Below are 17,450 nucleotides of genomic sequence, written 5' to 3'. Positions count from 1 at the left end.
TACAAAGAGAAGCAGGGCATTCTTGCCCCAATTATCTGTGGAAGAATCTCTTATTCACCTGAAACAATCTTACACAATTATTTTGATCACCAGGATAAAATTCAGAGGGCTCTCATTTAGAAAAGACTTGAGTGAAGATTTGACTAACACGCTTTTGACAGAATATGTTAGTAAGTTTTCAGGATGTTAAAAATTAAAATGCTAATTTTCCTTGTCTCTACTCAAAGAAAGCATTTTTAATGGAAGCATCAATAAAAAGAATAGTGATGGAGTTTTAAAATATTATTATCAAATATTTACTCATATTTGACTCTCTAGAATTCATCCTTAAATTTATAGAACAAAATTAATGGCACCCTAAAGGATTTGCAACACGCTTTTTTGAAAATTTAAGTATGAAAATCAGAGTTGAAGAACTTCCCAGGTTTCCTTCACAGATCCTTTATTGGACAGTCTTGCTTTATTCCTACAAAATAACTATTACTTTTCAATGCAGAAAACAGTCTCAACTTATTATGACAGACATCTGTGATAGTTTCCCAATTAAGAAAATTATCACTTTTCAGCATAAGACAAAAAGAAACTAATATAAACAGACAGTGATAACACTACTTCTTGAAGTTAAATAAAATTTAAATTACAAAGTATTCCAATTAGGTGTTAACATACCACAGTAGGACAATTTCCAAAATTAAAAAAAATCTGATTACCGTGAATAAAAATATTTTTTTCATTTAAAATAATCCTGCATTTAAAAATACTTTTCAAAATATATTATTAAACTTTAGAAATCGATCCTTATATGTTTTTCACAAACACTGTCCCTCAAAATGGCAGCTTAGAAGTTCCAAAAGCTTGGAAGTTAGAGCATCCGAAGGAGTTCTACTTCAATCATTTGCAGAAGTCCCTTAAACCCTTAGCGAGATCAAGTACACCCAGAGAAGAGAGGATTATTCTTGCAAAAGGGCTTGGTTACCATATGGATGATCACTAGCTTTGATGGTGATATCCGTTGTTTGCTTTTCAGGGTCTATGCTTGCACCACTGGTGGGAGTTGAACCTAGTTTCCCGTCTCCAGGAACCGCAGAAACCAATGTCACACGGAAATACTCATTAAGCTCTGGAATATCATCATCAAGGACATAAATATTCAGGACCTATAAATATAAAAATCCAAAGGCATTAAGCAATGAGGCATGTAGAAATTATTTGCCACTTATCAGAAAAAAATAAAGCAAAGTTACTTTTTAACGTGACAGATTTCTCCACAAACTTAGACATAAAAATAGAGAGCAAGAAAGAAAGTGATATGAGAAATTAATTCTTTAATCAATAATGGGTGCTGAAGAGTAATACTTTCTGTATAAAAATATCCTAGTCATGTATTAATATCATACCATATATTATACATTGATATATCAATACAGTATCATATATTCTTTGTACCAAAGACAGTGGTATTACCAACCTCACGTATAGAGTTCCTGGTTAAGGAACTGCACGTTATCTGACAGAATGTGGTAAGGCAATAGGAAAGGACAATGTAGCCATGTCTAGTTCTGGCCTAAGGAAAGCCTGACATACCTAGCAGCTGCATGCTAGAAAACAGATCTACAATAAATGCTAGAAAACAGATCCACAATGAGCCCTATAAGTCTGGCATACACAAACTGCTCAAAAAACATTAGGAAAGGAAGTAGCAATAACTCAGCCATGCTCTACAATATATAAGTCAAAATTTGAAGTGAAAAAAACCATTCCTCCTTCTTTTATTAACTGAACAAGCATGTTTTGACATCTACAATGTGCCAGGGCTAGAAATGGCCCCAGTCGCTAAGAGACTCACTGTCTTCTGTAGGAGAGAGATCTGTGGAAAAACATTTAAAATGCAATGCAAAAATGTCATAATAGAGTTATGTACAAAGCAAACTGAGAACAAAACAATCAACTCTATGGTAAAGGTTTTACAACATACAAGTCTGAAGCAAGTCTTAATGAATTAGTTGTAGTTATGAGTAATAATGAGGAAGGGCATTCCAAGTAAAAGAAACAACAGCGTGAAAGAATAAGACATCTGGGTAATTACAATTAGACCACTAAGGCTGGAGTGGGAGAGAAGTCTGGACAGATAAACAGGAGTCAAGGTCATAGGGACCGTTCATGCTATCATTAAAAAAATGAACTTCATTCCATAGACAGTAAAGGAAAATGGAAGAATCATAAGCAGGGGACTGACAAAATGAGAATTCCATTTGAGAATCAATACCATGGCAGAATGTAAACAGAGTGGACAGAGCAAGAAAGGACGCAAGGTGCTGAGTCAGGAGGTGAATGACCAGAATTAATGAGGTACTGAACTAATTCAGTGACAATGGAGATGAGAAAAAATGGATGGATTTTAATTTGTTCTGGAAATAGAAGACCGAGGCCTTAAAGACTCAGCATAGGGAGTGAGGGACAAGAAGGAATGATGTATGATTTCCTGGTTTCTTCCAGAAAGGAGGGTGACAACAGTCTGAAAACAAACTGTAACTCCAAATGCAATCTCCAAAACACTAGTCATTAGGCCTAAAAGTGTTTGAAGAACTTTTTTTTAATGTAGACCCAAGACAGAATCTGAATTTGGTTTTAATGTTCATTTTAATCAAAATTTTAATTAATAAAGTAATACATGGCATGGCCAATGTGCTCAAAGTATAAAAATGACACTTCTACCCAAATCTTGTCATTATTTTTGAACTAAAGGGAACAATAGCAGTCTGAAGATTTAAAATATCTTGCCCCTAGAAAGTAAGCTGACAAATGTTGCTATGAAAGCAATACCAAAACATCAAGATGTACGTTAAAAATGAAGCAATTAATACTTTTAAAGTATTGAAGCATACCAAAGTACTCGCTCAATTCAATTAGTGAAATGAAGAGTTTGAAGACCCTATCAAGGTATAAATGTATCTCACATGGTGACTCAGTACACAAAACAGTATTTACCTTTACTATATGTTATACACTCTGCTATTTTCTATTCTCTTTTGAAAATCTTCCTCATAACTCACTAAATTGATTTCATAACTAATGGGCCATTTAAAAACACTTGAAAAACACATTTCCAGTATATATTCCTGTACTGCAGCAAAACACACACACACACACACACACACACTCACACACACACCCTTCCCAGACTGTCTTGGCGCTAGGTTTCTAGATGTGATTTAAATGTACTCCCCAGACATCTGAAAGGCAATAGCAAAGTGAAGGTCACCTGACTGCTATCTGTGCTGGAAAGCATAGTCACGGAGCATCAGCAGACACGTCGGTATCCAGTCTCTGGCTTAGTAAGACTGAGAAGCTAGTGTAGATTCAGCAAGGCACAGCGTTACAAACCAACCCCAGTATTCAATGTTATTGTTGCTTTAAAGGTCAATTCGTTTTTAAAGAAATTTTTAAATGACAGAAGAAAATATTTTAAATAAATCTTGACAGGAGCGTATACGAATATTTTCCTGACCAAACTTTTATTAACTCTTAGCTCTTCCAAACTATATATGAATACTCTTTATAAAACAGTGGTTCCCAGCTATATTTTTATTTCATAGAGGGTAAATTTTCCAGGGGAAAATTTTGAAGATCAACTCTGTTTTCCAAGTGGGAACATTAAAAAGTTATCACATATCATCACTGTTACTTGATAAAAGGAATAGCAATTTAAATCCAGAAAAGAAGTGAAAAAGACAGGATCAGAATAAATTATAGTCCTTTAAATGGAATAATTTCAGCCTTACGAAAACTTACTCGTTGTCCTAATTTTCCTCATTTTACCAAAGACCAGTAAAACATTTATCATGGCTCTTATTTACAGACTGCTAGTGGGAACTTCTATTGTAAGTTATTTGTTTCCTTCTTACCCCAAATTATAGAGATTTGATCACTCTTCTTTAGCTTGAACTCTTTAAATTTTAAGAATATTTTAAATTTTTCCTAATTTTATCTTTTTCATCCAATCAACTCCTAAGTCCCTTAGAAATGTCTTCAAAGATATTTGCAAGTCTTAAGTTATTTTATATTTATCCCTGATGACCTATAAACTATTTACATTTCTAATGAAAAATTATACTGATATGAATATTCCAACATATCAGACATTTTATATTAGAATGTAAAAAAAATTTATATAGGAGAAGGTCTCATCTCAATTTCACTTACAATAAGTGTCACTTATTTCTGGAGCATCTATTCAGAAATCAGATGATTCACGGAAAGCTTCTGATAAAACTGATGATCGCTTGTACTTTCAAAACAAAGAAAAATTACCTATTTTTTCCAAATTTAAAAATAAAATATTACAGTTTTAGGAATTCCTCTTGGCTGACCGGAAGAGTACCATTAAGAATTCTGCAGTTTCTCATTGTATCAGTAATAACCAAAAACCCACAATGATAAATCTTCAAGCTATACCATTTTTATTATATTGAGATTAAAGAACAGATATAACAGACATTATTTAACATCCTTAATTTTTCACTGCAGAAATAAATACAAAAATATTTTATGCCATGATATATAACTAATTGCCTAAATATTCTAAATTGCTTAAAAAGCAGGAAGCTGCAAATAAATTACAGAACAAACAGATCAGGAAAAGCTTTCCAGGAGGCTTTCAAAGAAACAGAGAAGGTAGAGTTTACCTCTGATCTCTGCCAAGGAAGGAATGTGATAGTTCCACTGGCATTAGCAAAATCATCAACATGGTAATTAACACCATCAGATTCGATCTGTGAGATGGTGTAAAAAACATGCACATAATCCAGAGCTCCTCTGGTTCGCTCCACCACACATGAAATGGTGGATCCCTCCTCTGCAATCTGAAATTGAACATAAGTTCTTTATAAGTATACACCAATTCAAATCAGTGATAAAATTACAAGGCTTTCCTGAAATCCTTTTACCATAAACTTAATTCTATAACTTTCTACCTCTCTAAGGCGGTCTCTACATTTCTCTGCATATATTTTTGACTGCTAAAAAGTATTTACAATCATTGGTTTTTTCCACTCATTCCTTTAAAGGGATAAATAAAAGCAGAAACAATAATAATTAATTAACTACAAATGTAATTCATTCATTGAAACCTCTTGTGTGTCAGCCACTATGCTAGATGCTACAGTTATAAACGATTTTTTTAAAAAAAAAAGCACAATCCTTTATCTGGGTAAGTCTAAAGAGGAAAACAAACTCATGATTTTATGATGAGTTCAGCACAAAAAGTAGGGTGTAAAGAGTGGAACATGACATCAGGGAGAACTTTCTAGGCACAGACACAAGAAGAAATCGAGTGGATTTGGTGAAATCATTTTGAGGGTGGTTATTATAAACTATCCAGTGGGGACAGCCTGGAGAAACTCCTGGTGGGGAGACAATAGTCAGGTAAAGGAGGGCACTGATATCATGCTTAATATCTTTTTGCTATTTCTGACATATATACGTATACATATGTATACATACATGTGTGCATTTTTCATGTGAAAAGTATTTTTATTTACATAATTTAAGATAATGTTTAGAAATTACATGGAGCAGGAAATTGGAATATCTTTTAGAATAGGTCTTCCTATTCTTAAATTCTCCATCTCTCAATTCTATTTTTATAGTATCTAACATAAAATTCAAAGAAAAAAGAACTAAAACTGAATAAATAGAGCTCAAAATACAAATCTTAATATATATAGTGTCATTCTCTACTTTTCACATCAATCATAAGCACCTCTGATCAGCATTAAATAGAGCTATTTTGGTGCCAACATCAGAGCTAGAAAGAACAGATTTGAAATTTGTCTGCAAACAGGCAATAGTTAAAACAGTTATCAATGAGCATGGAAGCACCAGGAGTTGTTCCAGTAAATCCTTTGAGTTTCACTAAGCATCAGCATTCCTACTCCAAAATGCAGCAGAAACTCTACTGCCTCATAGCACACAAGATCAAGGACCCCTGGGGCAATATAACTCCTTTGTCTGCTCGTCTGCTAGCCTAAGAAGCCCAAAATGACCCTACGGTTGTTCAAAAGAGCCTTCAGTCTGTCTCTTCATGGAAATGTTCCATCTCCAGGTCCAACCAGAACTTTTAATCCAGTGGAACTTAAAACATGGGAACAGGAAACACAAATTCTGACAGTGGGTCACTGGGGGTGATGGAGTTAAGAGTCTCACTTCTACCTCTTGCTTCCTGAGCTCATGTGATCTAATTACTGGGGGCAAGGAATTAGATATCAGCCATTGGGCACACATGCTGGATCCTGGAGCACAAAACTCCAACACTTCAAGATGTTGTCCCTGAGCTGGCACCTTGGCTGAGTCTTTAACAGGCAATCCCATTGCTGCACTAGGCCAGCTGCTTCAGGTGATGTTGTATAATACACACACACACACACACACACACACACACACACACAATGGAATATTACTCAGCCATAAAGAAGAATGAAATATTGCCATTTGCAGCAATATGGATGGACCTAGAGATTATCATACTAAGTGAAGGCAGACAGAGAAAAACAAATATTTGCTATCACTTATATGTGGAATTTAAAAAATAATACAAATAAGCTTACTTATAAGACAGAAACAGACTCACAGACATAGAAAACAAACTTATGGTTACCAAAAGGGAAAGGGGGAGAAGGATAAATTAGGACTTTGGGCTTAACAGATACACACCACTACATGTAAAATAAACAACAAGGATTTACTGTATAGTACAGGAAACTATATTCAATACCTTGTAATAACCTGTAATGGAAAAGAATCTGAAAAAGAACACACATATATATGTGTGTGTGTGCATAACTGAATCACTTTGCTGTACACGTGAAACTAACACAACATTTTAAATCAACTATAGTTCAATTTAAAAACTGGTATTTCCAAACAGCTCATGTAACTCAACAACAAAAAAACAACCCAATCAAAAAATGGGCAGAAGACCTTTTCAGACATTTCTCCAAAGAAGGCATACAAATGGCCAGTAGGCACATGAAAAGATGCTCAACATCGCTAATTATTAGAGAAATGAAAATCAAAAGTACAATGAGGTACCACGTTACACCAGTCAGAATGGCCATCATTAAAAAGTCTACAAATAACAAGTACTGGAGAGGGTGTTGAGAAAAGGGAACCCTCCCACACTATTAGTGGGAATTAGGTTGGTGCAGCCACTACGGAAAACAGTATGGAGGTTCCTCAGAAAACTAAAAATAGAATTACCATATGATCCAGCAATCCCACTCCTGGGCATATACCAGAGAAAACTCTAATTCAATAAGATACATGCAGCCCTATGTTCACTGCAGCACTATTCACAATAGCCAAGATATGGAAACAACCTAAGTGTCCATTGAGAGATGAATGGATAAGGAAGATGTGGTACATATATACAATAGAATACTATTCAGTCATAAAAAGAACAAAATAATGCCATCTGCAGCAACATGGATGCAACTAGGGATTATCATATTAAGTAAGTCAGAAAGAGAAAGACAAATACCATATGATATCACTTATATGTGGGATCTAAAATACAGCACAAATGAACCTATATGCAAAACACAAACAGACTCACAGACAGAGATCAGACTTGTAGTTGCCAAGGGGAAGAGGGGGAGGGAGAGGCATGGACTGGGAGTTTGGGGTTAGTAGATGCAAACTATTACATTTAGAATGGATAAACAACAAAGTCCTACAGTATAGCACAGGGAACTATATCCAATCTCCTGGGGTAAACCATAATAGAAAATAATATTCAAAAAGAATGTATATATGTGTATAACTGAGTCACTTTGCTGTAGAGCAGAGACTGGCATAACATTGTAAAAATGTTATGGTATTTAACATATGGCCTGGTATTTTAAGGCCATATACAAATGGTATATTTTAAGGCCATTACAATAAATTATATTTAAAGACTGGATAAGACAATGAGGGAAGTAAGTACAGATAGAAAAGGACCAAGTACAATCAGTTCTGCTGTAACACTGGTTTTGAAATGAAACTGTTCCAATGCAACTGATACATCAGGGAGCACTTTGAACATATTTCACATTTGTTTATGTATAATTTCATCTACAAGAAACATGGTGAACACAGAAAACTGTACCACCTGAAACAAGCCACATGGGAATACACACACACACACACACACACACACACACACACACACACACACACACACTCCAAACATCTACCAGTTACCTCAGTTCAACGCATGTGTCACCAGCCACATTTATCTGCAGTGAATGTGGCAACGTTCCCTCTGATTTCGAATAAACCTCCTTCCATCACTTCACAGTAGCATGCAAGCTACATTCCTCTGATGTCCACTTCTACAAGCAAACTTAAGGTTTTTTCAAGGTATATGCCATATTTATTATCATACTTAAGAATTAAACACTTATTGTGTAAACCTATTTTTTATTAGGTCCCTACCTTTCTTTTTATATATCACTAAACAAATTTTTGGATAGCGTTCACCTAACTCATCTTTCCCATAAGTTCTTGTGTTTTTCACTATGCGATTTGGTACAGTGTGGTGATTTTTAGGAACACATCTATCATGTTACGGCAGAATTAACTGTTCTGAAGGTGGGGCCCTCCAACCCTAAGAGGCTGGAGAGAAGAGGAAGCAGCAAAGACACAGGTGCTCAATACAGCAACTAATTTAATTTCCACTTAGACATTTACATCAGCATTTTCATCATAGCTGAATGGTATACAAACACATGTGTGGTGGAAACAGCATGGCTTTAAGGTCAAACAGTCCTGTTTGACTGTTTCACTCCACCACTTACCAAAAGTCCTCTGTCTCAGTGATCTCTTCTTAAAATGAAGATCACAATGTCTCATGGATTTTGGTGGAGGTTAAATAAGTGCTTTACATGGTACCTAGTAAAATAGTAAGTGCTACACAAATCTTATATTTCTTCCCCTTAAAATACAGACACACAAACAGTAACAAAAAATGCCACATAAAAACATTCCCTTATTTTATCAAGAAACTTATATGCTTGCATATGTAAAAAAAGCCAATTCCCATGTATTTAGATTCCTATCAGAGTGGGGACATATTTGCTCCATTTTCCCACCCCAAATTTTAATCAGAATGACTATATTGAATGAGTTAAATTAATAAATCGTTAATCCCAACATATGAGTATTCAGCCTTTCCCTTTCAGCAAGAGACATAGATTAATTAGATCCAAAGACACACTAAGGAGTGTGATGTTTTCTTATAGCTTTTTATCAAGTCAATGACATTACCATGCAGCATACAGGACTAAGCATTTTGCTTGCAGGAATCACATGGGGAAAAGTTATCTAACCACACTTTCATTTAGAAAAGGCTTCATTAAAATCTATCACCTACTAACTATTTTCAGTTTGAAAAAGAAGAGAAAAAAAGACTACCCATATTCAATACAAATATGTGCAGACATGTGCTATATATCAGAATCGCATAGACATTTTAATGAATTAATAATTTACACAATAAAGTAAACTCTGTAAAATTTTAACAAGGAAAGAAACTTCAAGAGCCAAGCATCCATTAAAAAAAATGACATAGGATGCCTGGTAAAAATCCACCTTTCATACTTATGAATTTACAGAGAAATGACATAATGCATGACATTTGCTTTAAAAATTATTTCAGCCAAAAAATAAGACACAAGACTGGCAAAAGGCTAATAAATGTTGAAGCTAGGTGATGGGTCACTGGGGTGACTCCTACTTTTTCTATTATTCTGTACGTATGATATTTTCCATTGTAAAAGATGTTTAAATTTCAGCTTTTTGCCTCCCATCCCATCCCCCAATAGAGATTCCGACTCAGAAATGGGATCTTGATTCAGGAATGGTATCCAGGAAAATGCATTAGATATTTCCAACTAAGGCCATCTACACACAGCACTTTGGGAAATAGCAGACCAGAGGATAGAATTAGCAATACAAGAAGGGGATTAAGAAATGGAGAATAAATAATTAAAAGATCTTTTCTACTATTAAAATATTCACCTAATTGACGTTATTTATTTATTTACTTATTTATCTATCTTTGGCTGTGTTGGGTCTTCGTTGCTGCGTGCAGGCTTTCTTTAGTTGAGGTGAGCCGGGGCTACTCTTTGTTGCAGTGTGCGGGCTTCTCACTGCAGCGGCTACAACCAAGATTACTCTACCCAGCAAGAATCTCATTCAGATTCGATGGAGAAATCAAAAGCTTTACAGATAAGCAAAAGCTAAGAAAATTTAGCACCAACAAACCAGCTCTACAACAAATGCTAAAGAAACTTCTCTAAGTGCGAAACACAAGAGAAGAAAAGGACCTACAAAAACAAACCCAAAACAATTAACAAAACGGTCACACGAACATACATATCGATAATTACCTTAAACGCGAATGGATTAAATGTACCCACCAAAAAACACAGGCTCACTGATTGGATACAAAAACAAGACCCATATATATGCGGTCTACAAGACACCCACTTCAAACCTAGGGACACATACAGACTGAAAGTGCGGGGATGGAAAAAGACATTCCATGCAAATGGGATCAAAAGAAAGCTGGAGTAGCAATACTCATATCAGATAAAATAAACTTTAAATAAAGAATGTTACAAGAGGCAAGGAAGAACACTACATAATGATCAAGGGATCAACCCAAGAAGAAGATATAAAAATTATAAATATATATGCACCCAAGCAGGAGCACCTCAATACATAAGGCAACTGCTAACAGCTCAAAAAGAAATCAAAAGTAATACAATAATAGTGGGGAAATCAACAGTAATACAATAATAGTGGGGGACTTTAACACCTCACTTACACCAATGGATACATCATCCAAACAGAAAATTAATAAGGAAACACAAGCTTTAAATGACACAACAGACCAGATAGATTTAATTGATATTTATAGGACACTCCATCCAAAACCAGCAGATTACACTTTCTTCTCAAGTGTGCATGGAACATTCTCCAGGACAGATCACATCTTGGGTCACAAATCAAGCCTCAGTAAATTTAAGAAAATTGAAATCATATCAAGCATCTTTTCTGACCACAACACTATGAGATTCGAAATGAACTAAGGGGGAAAAATGTAAAAAACACAAACACGTGGAGGCTAAGCACTACTTCCTAAATACCCAAGAGATCACTGAAGAAATCAAAGAGGAAATCAAAAAATACCTAGAGACAAACGACAATGAAAACACAACAATCCAAAACCTATAGGATGCAGCAAAAGCAGATCTAAGAGGTAAGTTTATAGCTATACAAGCCTACCTCAAGAAACAAGAAAAATCTCAAATAAATAATCTAATCTTACACCTAAAGGAACTAGAGAAAGAAGAACAAACAAAATCCAAAGTTAGCAGAAGGAAAGAAATCAGTAAGATAAGAGCAGAAATAAATGAAATAGAAAAAAAGACAACAATAGCAAAGACCAATAAAACTAAAAGCTGGTTCTTTGAGAAGATAAACAAAATTGATAAACCATTAGCCAGACTCATCAAGAAAAAGAGGGAGAGGACTCAAATCAATAAAATTAGAAATGAAAAAGAAGAAGTTACAACAGACACCACAGAAATACAAAGCATCCTACTATAAGCAACTCTATGACAATAAAATGGACAACCTGGAAGAAATGGAAATTATTAGAAAGGTATAACCTTCCAAGACTGAACCAGGAAGAAATAGAAAATATGAACAGACCAGTCACAAGTAATAAAATTGAAACTGTGATTAAAAAGCTTCCAACAAACAAAAGTCCAGGACCAGATGGCTTCACAGGTGAATTCTATCAAACATTTACAGAAGAGCTAACACCCATCTTTCTCAGACTCTTCCAAAAAATTGCAGAGGAAGGAACACTCCCAAACTCATTCTCTGAGGCCACCATCACCCTAGTACCAAAACCAGACAAAGATACTAAAAGAAAAGAAAATTACAGGCCAATATCACTGATGAATACAGATGCAAAAATCCTCAACAAAATACTAGCAAACAGAATCCAACAACACATCAAAAGGATCATACACCATGGTCAAGTGGGATTTATCCCAGGGATGCAAGGATTCTTCAATATATGCAAATCAATCAATGTGATACACCATATTAACAAACTGAAGAAGAAAAATCATATGATCATCTCAATAGATGCAGAAAAAGCTTTTGACAAAATTCAACACCCACTCATGATAAAAACTCTCCAGAAAGTGGGCATAGAGAGAACCTACCTCAACATAATAAAGGCCATATATGACAAACCCACAGCAAACATCATCTCAATGGTGAAAAACTGAAACCATTTCCTCTAAGATCAGGAACAAGACAAGGATGTCCACTCTCACCACTATTATTCAGCATACTGTTGGAAGGCCTAGCCACGGCAATCAGAGAAGAAAAAGAAATAAAAGGAATACAAATTGAAAGAGAAGACGTAAAACTGTCACTATGTGCAAATGACATGATACTATACATAGAGAATCCTGAAGATGCCACCAGAAAACTACTAGAGCTAATCAATGAATTTGGTAAAGTAGCAGGATACAAAATTAATGCACAGAAATCTGTTGCATTCCTATACACTAATGATGAAAAATCTGAAAGAGAAATTAAGGAAACACTCCCATTTACCATTGAAACAAAAAGAGTAAAATACCTAGGAATAAACCTACCTAGGGAGACAAAAGACCTGTATGCACAAAAGACAGTGATGAAAGAAACTGAAGATGATACCAACAGATGGAGAGATATACCATGTTCTTGGATTGGAAGGATCAATATTGTGAAAATGACTATAGTACCCAAAGCAATCTACAGATTCAATGCAATTTTTATCAAATTACCAATGGCATTTTTTACACAAGTAGAACCAAAAATCTTAAAATTTGTATGGAGACACAAAGACCCCGAATAGCCAAAGCAGTCTTGAGGGAAAAAAACAGAGCTGGAGGAATCAGACGCCCTGACTTCAGACTATACTACAAAGCTACCCTAATCAAGACAATATGGTACTGACACAAAAACAGAAACACGGATCAATAGAACAAGATAGAAAGCCCAGAGATAAACCCACGCACCTATGGTCAACTAATCTATGACAAAGAAGGCAAGGATATACAATGGAGAAAAGACAGTCTCTTCAACAAGTGGTGCTGGGAAAACTGGACAGCTACATGTAAAAGTATGAAATTAGAACACTCCCTAACACTATACACAAAAATAAACTCAAAATGGATTAGAGACCTTAATTTAAGACTGGACACTATAAAACACTCAGAGGAAAACATAGGAAGAACACTCTTTGAAATAAATCACAGCCAGATCTTTTCTGGGGCTTCCCTGGTGGCGCAGCGGTTGAGAGTCCGCCTGCCGATGCAGGGGACGCGGGTTCGTGCCCCGGTCCGGGAAGATCCCATGTGCCGCGGAGCGGCTGGGCCCGTGATCCATGGCCGCTGAGCCTGCGCGTCCGAAGCCTGTGCTCCGCAAACGGGAGAGGCTAGAACAGTGAAAGGCCTGCATACCACAAAAAAAAAAAAAAAAAAAAAAAAAAAAAAAAAAAAAAAAAAAAAAAATTTAAAAGAAATTCACCTAATTGACTTTACTTATGTATTTATTTATTTATTTTTGGCTGCGTTGGGTCTTCGTTGCTGTGCTCAGGCTTTCTCTAGTTGTGGCAAGCCGGGGCTACTCTTTGTTGTGGTGTGCGGGCTTCTCACTGCGGTGGCTTCTCTCTTTGCAGAGCATGGGCTCTAGGCCCATGGGCTTCAGTAGTTGTGGCTCGCAGGCTCTAGAGTGTAGGCTAAGTGGTTGTGTGCACGGGCTTCGTTGCTCTGCGGCATGTGGGATCTTCCCAGACCAGGGCTCAAACCAGTGTCCCCTGTATTGGCAGGCAGATTCTTAACCACTGTGCCACCAGGGAAGCCCCCATCTAATTGACTTTAGAATAATAAATCAAGCAAAAGTACAGGCCAGTATACATGAAGGGGCATAACATCAAGTAATAATCATCAGAACCATCATCACTCAGTTTTTCACAAGAAACAGTAGCAGCCGCTACTGTTTTCTCTTTTGAATCAGGAACTTGACACATCTTCAGATCATCAGAAAAGTAATTATAAAGGTTAACAATGAGAAGAGTTTTTGAAATACATTTTCTTAGAAAACATAATATACTATTCTAAGACATGAATTTGGCTCTCTCTATTGAGATAGAAGATTAAAGCTAAACAATTACACAACCAATTAATTTTTTATTTTGTTTCATGCTTGGCTGATGATCTGGGATATCAGATTATATCAATATCACTTATATCTAAAGGAATCTATTCACATAACATAGGGCAGGCACATAAAAACAAACACAGTCCAAGTTAAATAATATTCTCGTTTTTACAAAGATCCTCTCAAAATATCTCTAAATTTATTCTTAAGCCATGAGTTTATAAATATAAAACATAATCCAAATATTAGTTGTAAAAGTAAAATAAGACTAGCAAATTCTATGAATCATTAGGAAAAGCAACTTTATAATTATGTGATATACAAGACTGCAGGACATAAAAAAAACAGTGCGAAAATAAGGTGGAGAGAAAATAACATTGTTAAGTACAAAGAATAACACAGGAAGGCAACATGATAATGTGAGTACTAGGCAATACGTCCAACAAAAATCAGCCATCTGTTCAATACGGAGCCCACTAGGAATCCAAAGAATTATTTAGAGCCCACCAGGGCTCTAAACCACATTTGTTCATTCTTTCAATTAAATTTATTAAGCACCTGCTATTTGCCAGGACACAGTGTACCTGGTTAGGAGGAAACAAATCACAAAATAATCTCATCTCTTTCAATATGCCAACAAGTAGACTATGTCATATTCCACATATTTTCATTATTTGTTTAAGATCTTATTATGCTTTCATTTTAACCTTAATATTACTTTATGTCATATGAATCTATGAAAAATGTAAAAGCATAACATAATTCAGAGAGAAGTCTTTAAACGATCCCTATTGGCTTCAGCATTTTTGGAGGAATAAGAAAAAAGTTAACTTTCCAATGTCACTGAAACATCACAATGCAGAAGAATCTATGGAAGTGACAGTGGTTTTTATTTCTGAAAATGAAGCAAATAACCATAAAATTTAAACTCAAGATAATTCCAGGTACAAACCACCAGTTCTCAAATATTTTAGTTTCAGGACTCCTGAGCTCTCATAAAAATGACTGAGAACCGCAAGGAGTTTCTTGCTTATGTTGGTGAAATCTGCTGATAGTTACCATTTTATGAATGAAAATTGAAAAAAAATTAAATATTGATATACTAACTCATTTTAAATAGCAATAATAAACTCACGTTAACATAAGCAACATATTTTATGAAAACTAACTATATTCTCTAAAACAAAAAAATAATGATGGAGGCATTGTTTTTACATTTTTGCAATTCTCTTCAAAGTCTAGCTTAATAGAAGACAGCTAGATTCCCATATCTCCATTTGTAATCAATTTGTGTGTTGCTATTTGTTATTTTGGTTGAAGTATATGAAGACTATCCAGCCTTACATAGATATATAACTGGAAAAGGAAGAGGATTACAATAGTGTTTTCAGACAGCTGTGGGTATTCTTCCTCAATATTATACCAAAATTTGACAAGTGGTAGTTTAGTTGCAATGTGGAATCATACTCTAAGACATTAAAATCCATTGGTCTACCTTGCACTTTAAATCAGTCTTTACCCATGCATTATTTTCTAACAATACACGTGAATTATCTGGAGAATATTGGTTCACTGAGTTATACAGATCTTCCAAATGTTGATGTATTTCATTATACAAAATAAGTAAATCACACTTGCTAATATCACTATCAATCTTATCTGAAAAGTCTTTAAGTATTGGGAAACCATTAAGCTCACTTTGGCAGGTAAAATGTCCCAACAACCCTAATTTTTGTTTGAAAGCTCAAATTATTATCACTGGCAACAAATACTATCAGTTGTTTTCCAGGTAGTCACTGACTCACTTCATTCATTTCCAAGAAAATGCCTGCCAGATACCCAAGTCTGAATAACCAAACTTTGTTGGTCATTTTTCAAGTAAAAATGGTGCTCCATGAAAAGAGCAGCCAGTTCAGCTCAGAACTCAGTATCTGCACAAACGCTTTTCTTCACAACTATCATGTTTTGTTAATGCAGCAGAAGTGCTTTATTTGTGCTTCTCATTTCACAATACGGAATGTTAAAAAGGTGGGTATTCAAGGGTAGAAATTTTATCAAATTAATGTTTTGTACTGTTTCATCAAAGATACTCAAGTGAAATATTCACCTTTTAAACTACAGGTATGTGGTGATAAATAAAACAATGACAACTGGTACAGTTTTGTGCCACTGCCTTGATTCATACAAAGGCACTAGCAGCTAGCAGTTTCGGCAACCGCTGCTTTTGCAGTGCAAATGTCAATAAAATGAAAAAGCCATCATAGCATTTTATAAAATTAGGTTTGACTTTTGCAGAACTCCTGAAAGATCTCAGGAACCCCTAGGGGTCCTTGCACTACACTTTGAGAATGACTTCAGTAAGCAATCAATAAATATTGATGATGGTCATCACGACAAAAATATTTCATATCACTTCCGTCTTCATATCACACCAAGATGAAAGTTTTATACTTCAATTCTTAAGACTTTCAAGAATGAAAATTCTGTAATCTTCCTGACAATCAAATTCCAATATCTGATCTTTCAGACACAACACTTTCCCTATATTAACCATCTAAACTTTACTCTTTCCAGTATAGATGTATTCTATTTCTCTCTCAGGTGGGCTTGGAGAATAACCAGTCAAGTTTTCTTTTTCTTTCCAGCAGTTATACAACTATAGATGCTGTGGCTCCTATAAGGAAGTTCCCTTCTGCAATCAAAGGTTGACTGGCCCTGTTCAAATTCTGAAATATCTGGGAACAAAGGTGGAATACCTAGGTGGAACTAAACCAACACCAACACAATCTATCAATGCGAATTGTGAGATAAGCCAGCACTGAAGACTTACTATAATGGCCCAGAAAGTCAGAGAAACACTCAAAAACTACTCATTTTAGGCAGGTTTTAAAAACTTATGTATTGTTTTGTTTTGTTTTTCAGTTTGGCTGTTTATGCAGCTTAGCTGAATCTGGTTGTGTTTGTTATTTGAACTATGAGCCTTTTCATGTCTTGATATTAAAATACATTCACAAGTTCAACAAAGATTTATTGAGTACCTACTATGTGCCGTGCTAGATCCTAGAGATACAATAATGAACAATAATAAAACTCTTTCACCTTTGTGGTAGAAAGGGATAGCCAGTATATAAGCAGACTTATTAATAACATACGGAATTGAAGCGTGTGATCAATGC

The 17,450-nt window shown here is 35.2% G+C and overlaps 1 protein-coding gene across 1 annotated transcript in view; it reads right to left on the bottom strand.

Moving 5' to 3' along the window:
* The window catches only part of ADGRV1 (adhesion G protein-coupled receptor V1), a 542,990-nt gene that overhangs the window by 457,961 nt on the left and 67,579 nt on the right, over window positions 1-17,450 (bottom strand). Inside the window, exons 22-23 of the mRNA XM_065873671.1 lie at window positions 4,686-4,862; window positions 977-1,157 (exon numbers count right to left, since the gene is read on the bottom strand). Coding sequence (XP_065729743.1) covers window positions 977-1,157; window positions 4,686-4,862 — 358 coding nt within the window. The remainder of the gene's footprint in view (window positions 1-976; window positions 1,158-4,685; window positions 4,863-17,450) is intronic.

The sequence above is a fragment of the Phocoena phocoena genome, chromosome 3 (genome assembly GCF_963924675.1).
Source record: "Phocoena phocoena chromosome 3, mPhoPho1.1, whole genome shotgun sequence".
Lineage (NCBI taxonomy): Eukaryota > Metazoa > Chordata > Mammalia > Artiodactyla > Phocoenidae > Phocoena > Phocoena phocoena.
This window is presented reverse-complemented; position numbering and strand designations above follow the sequence as displayed.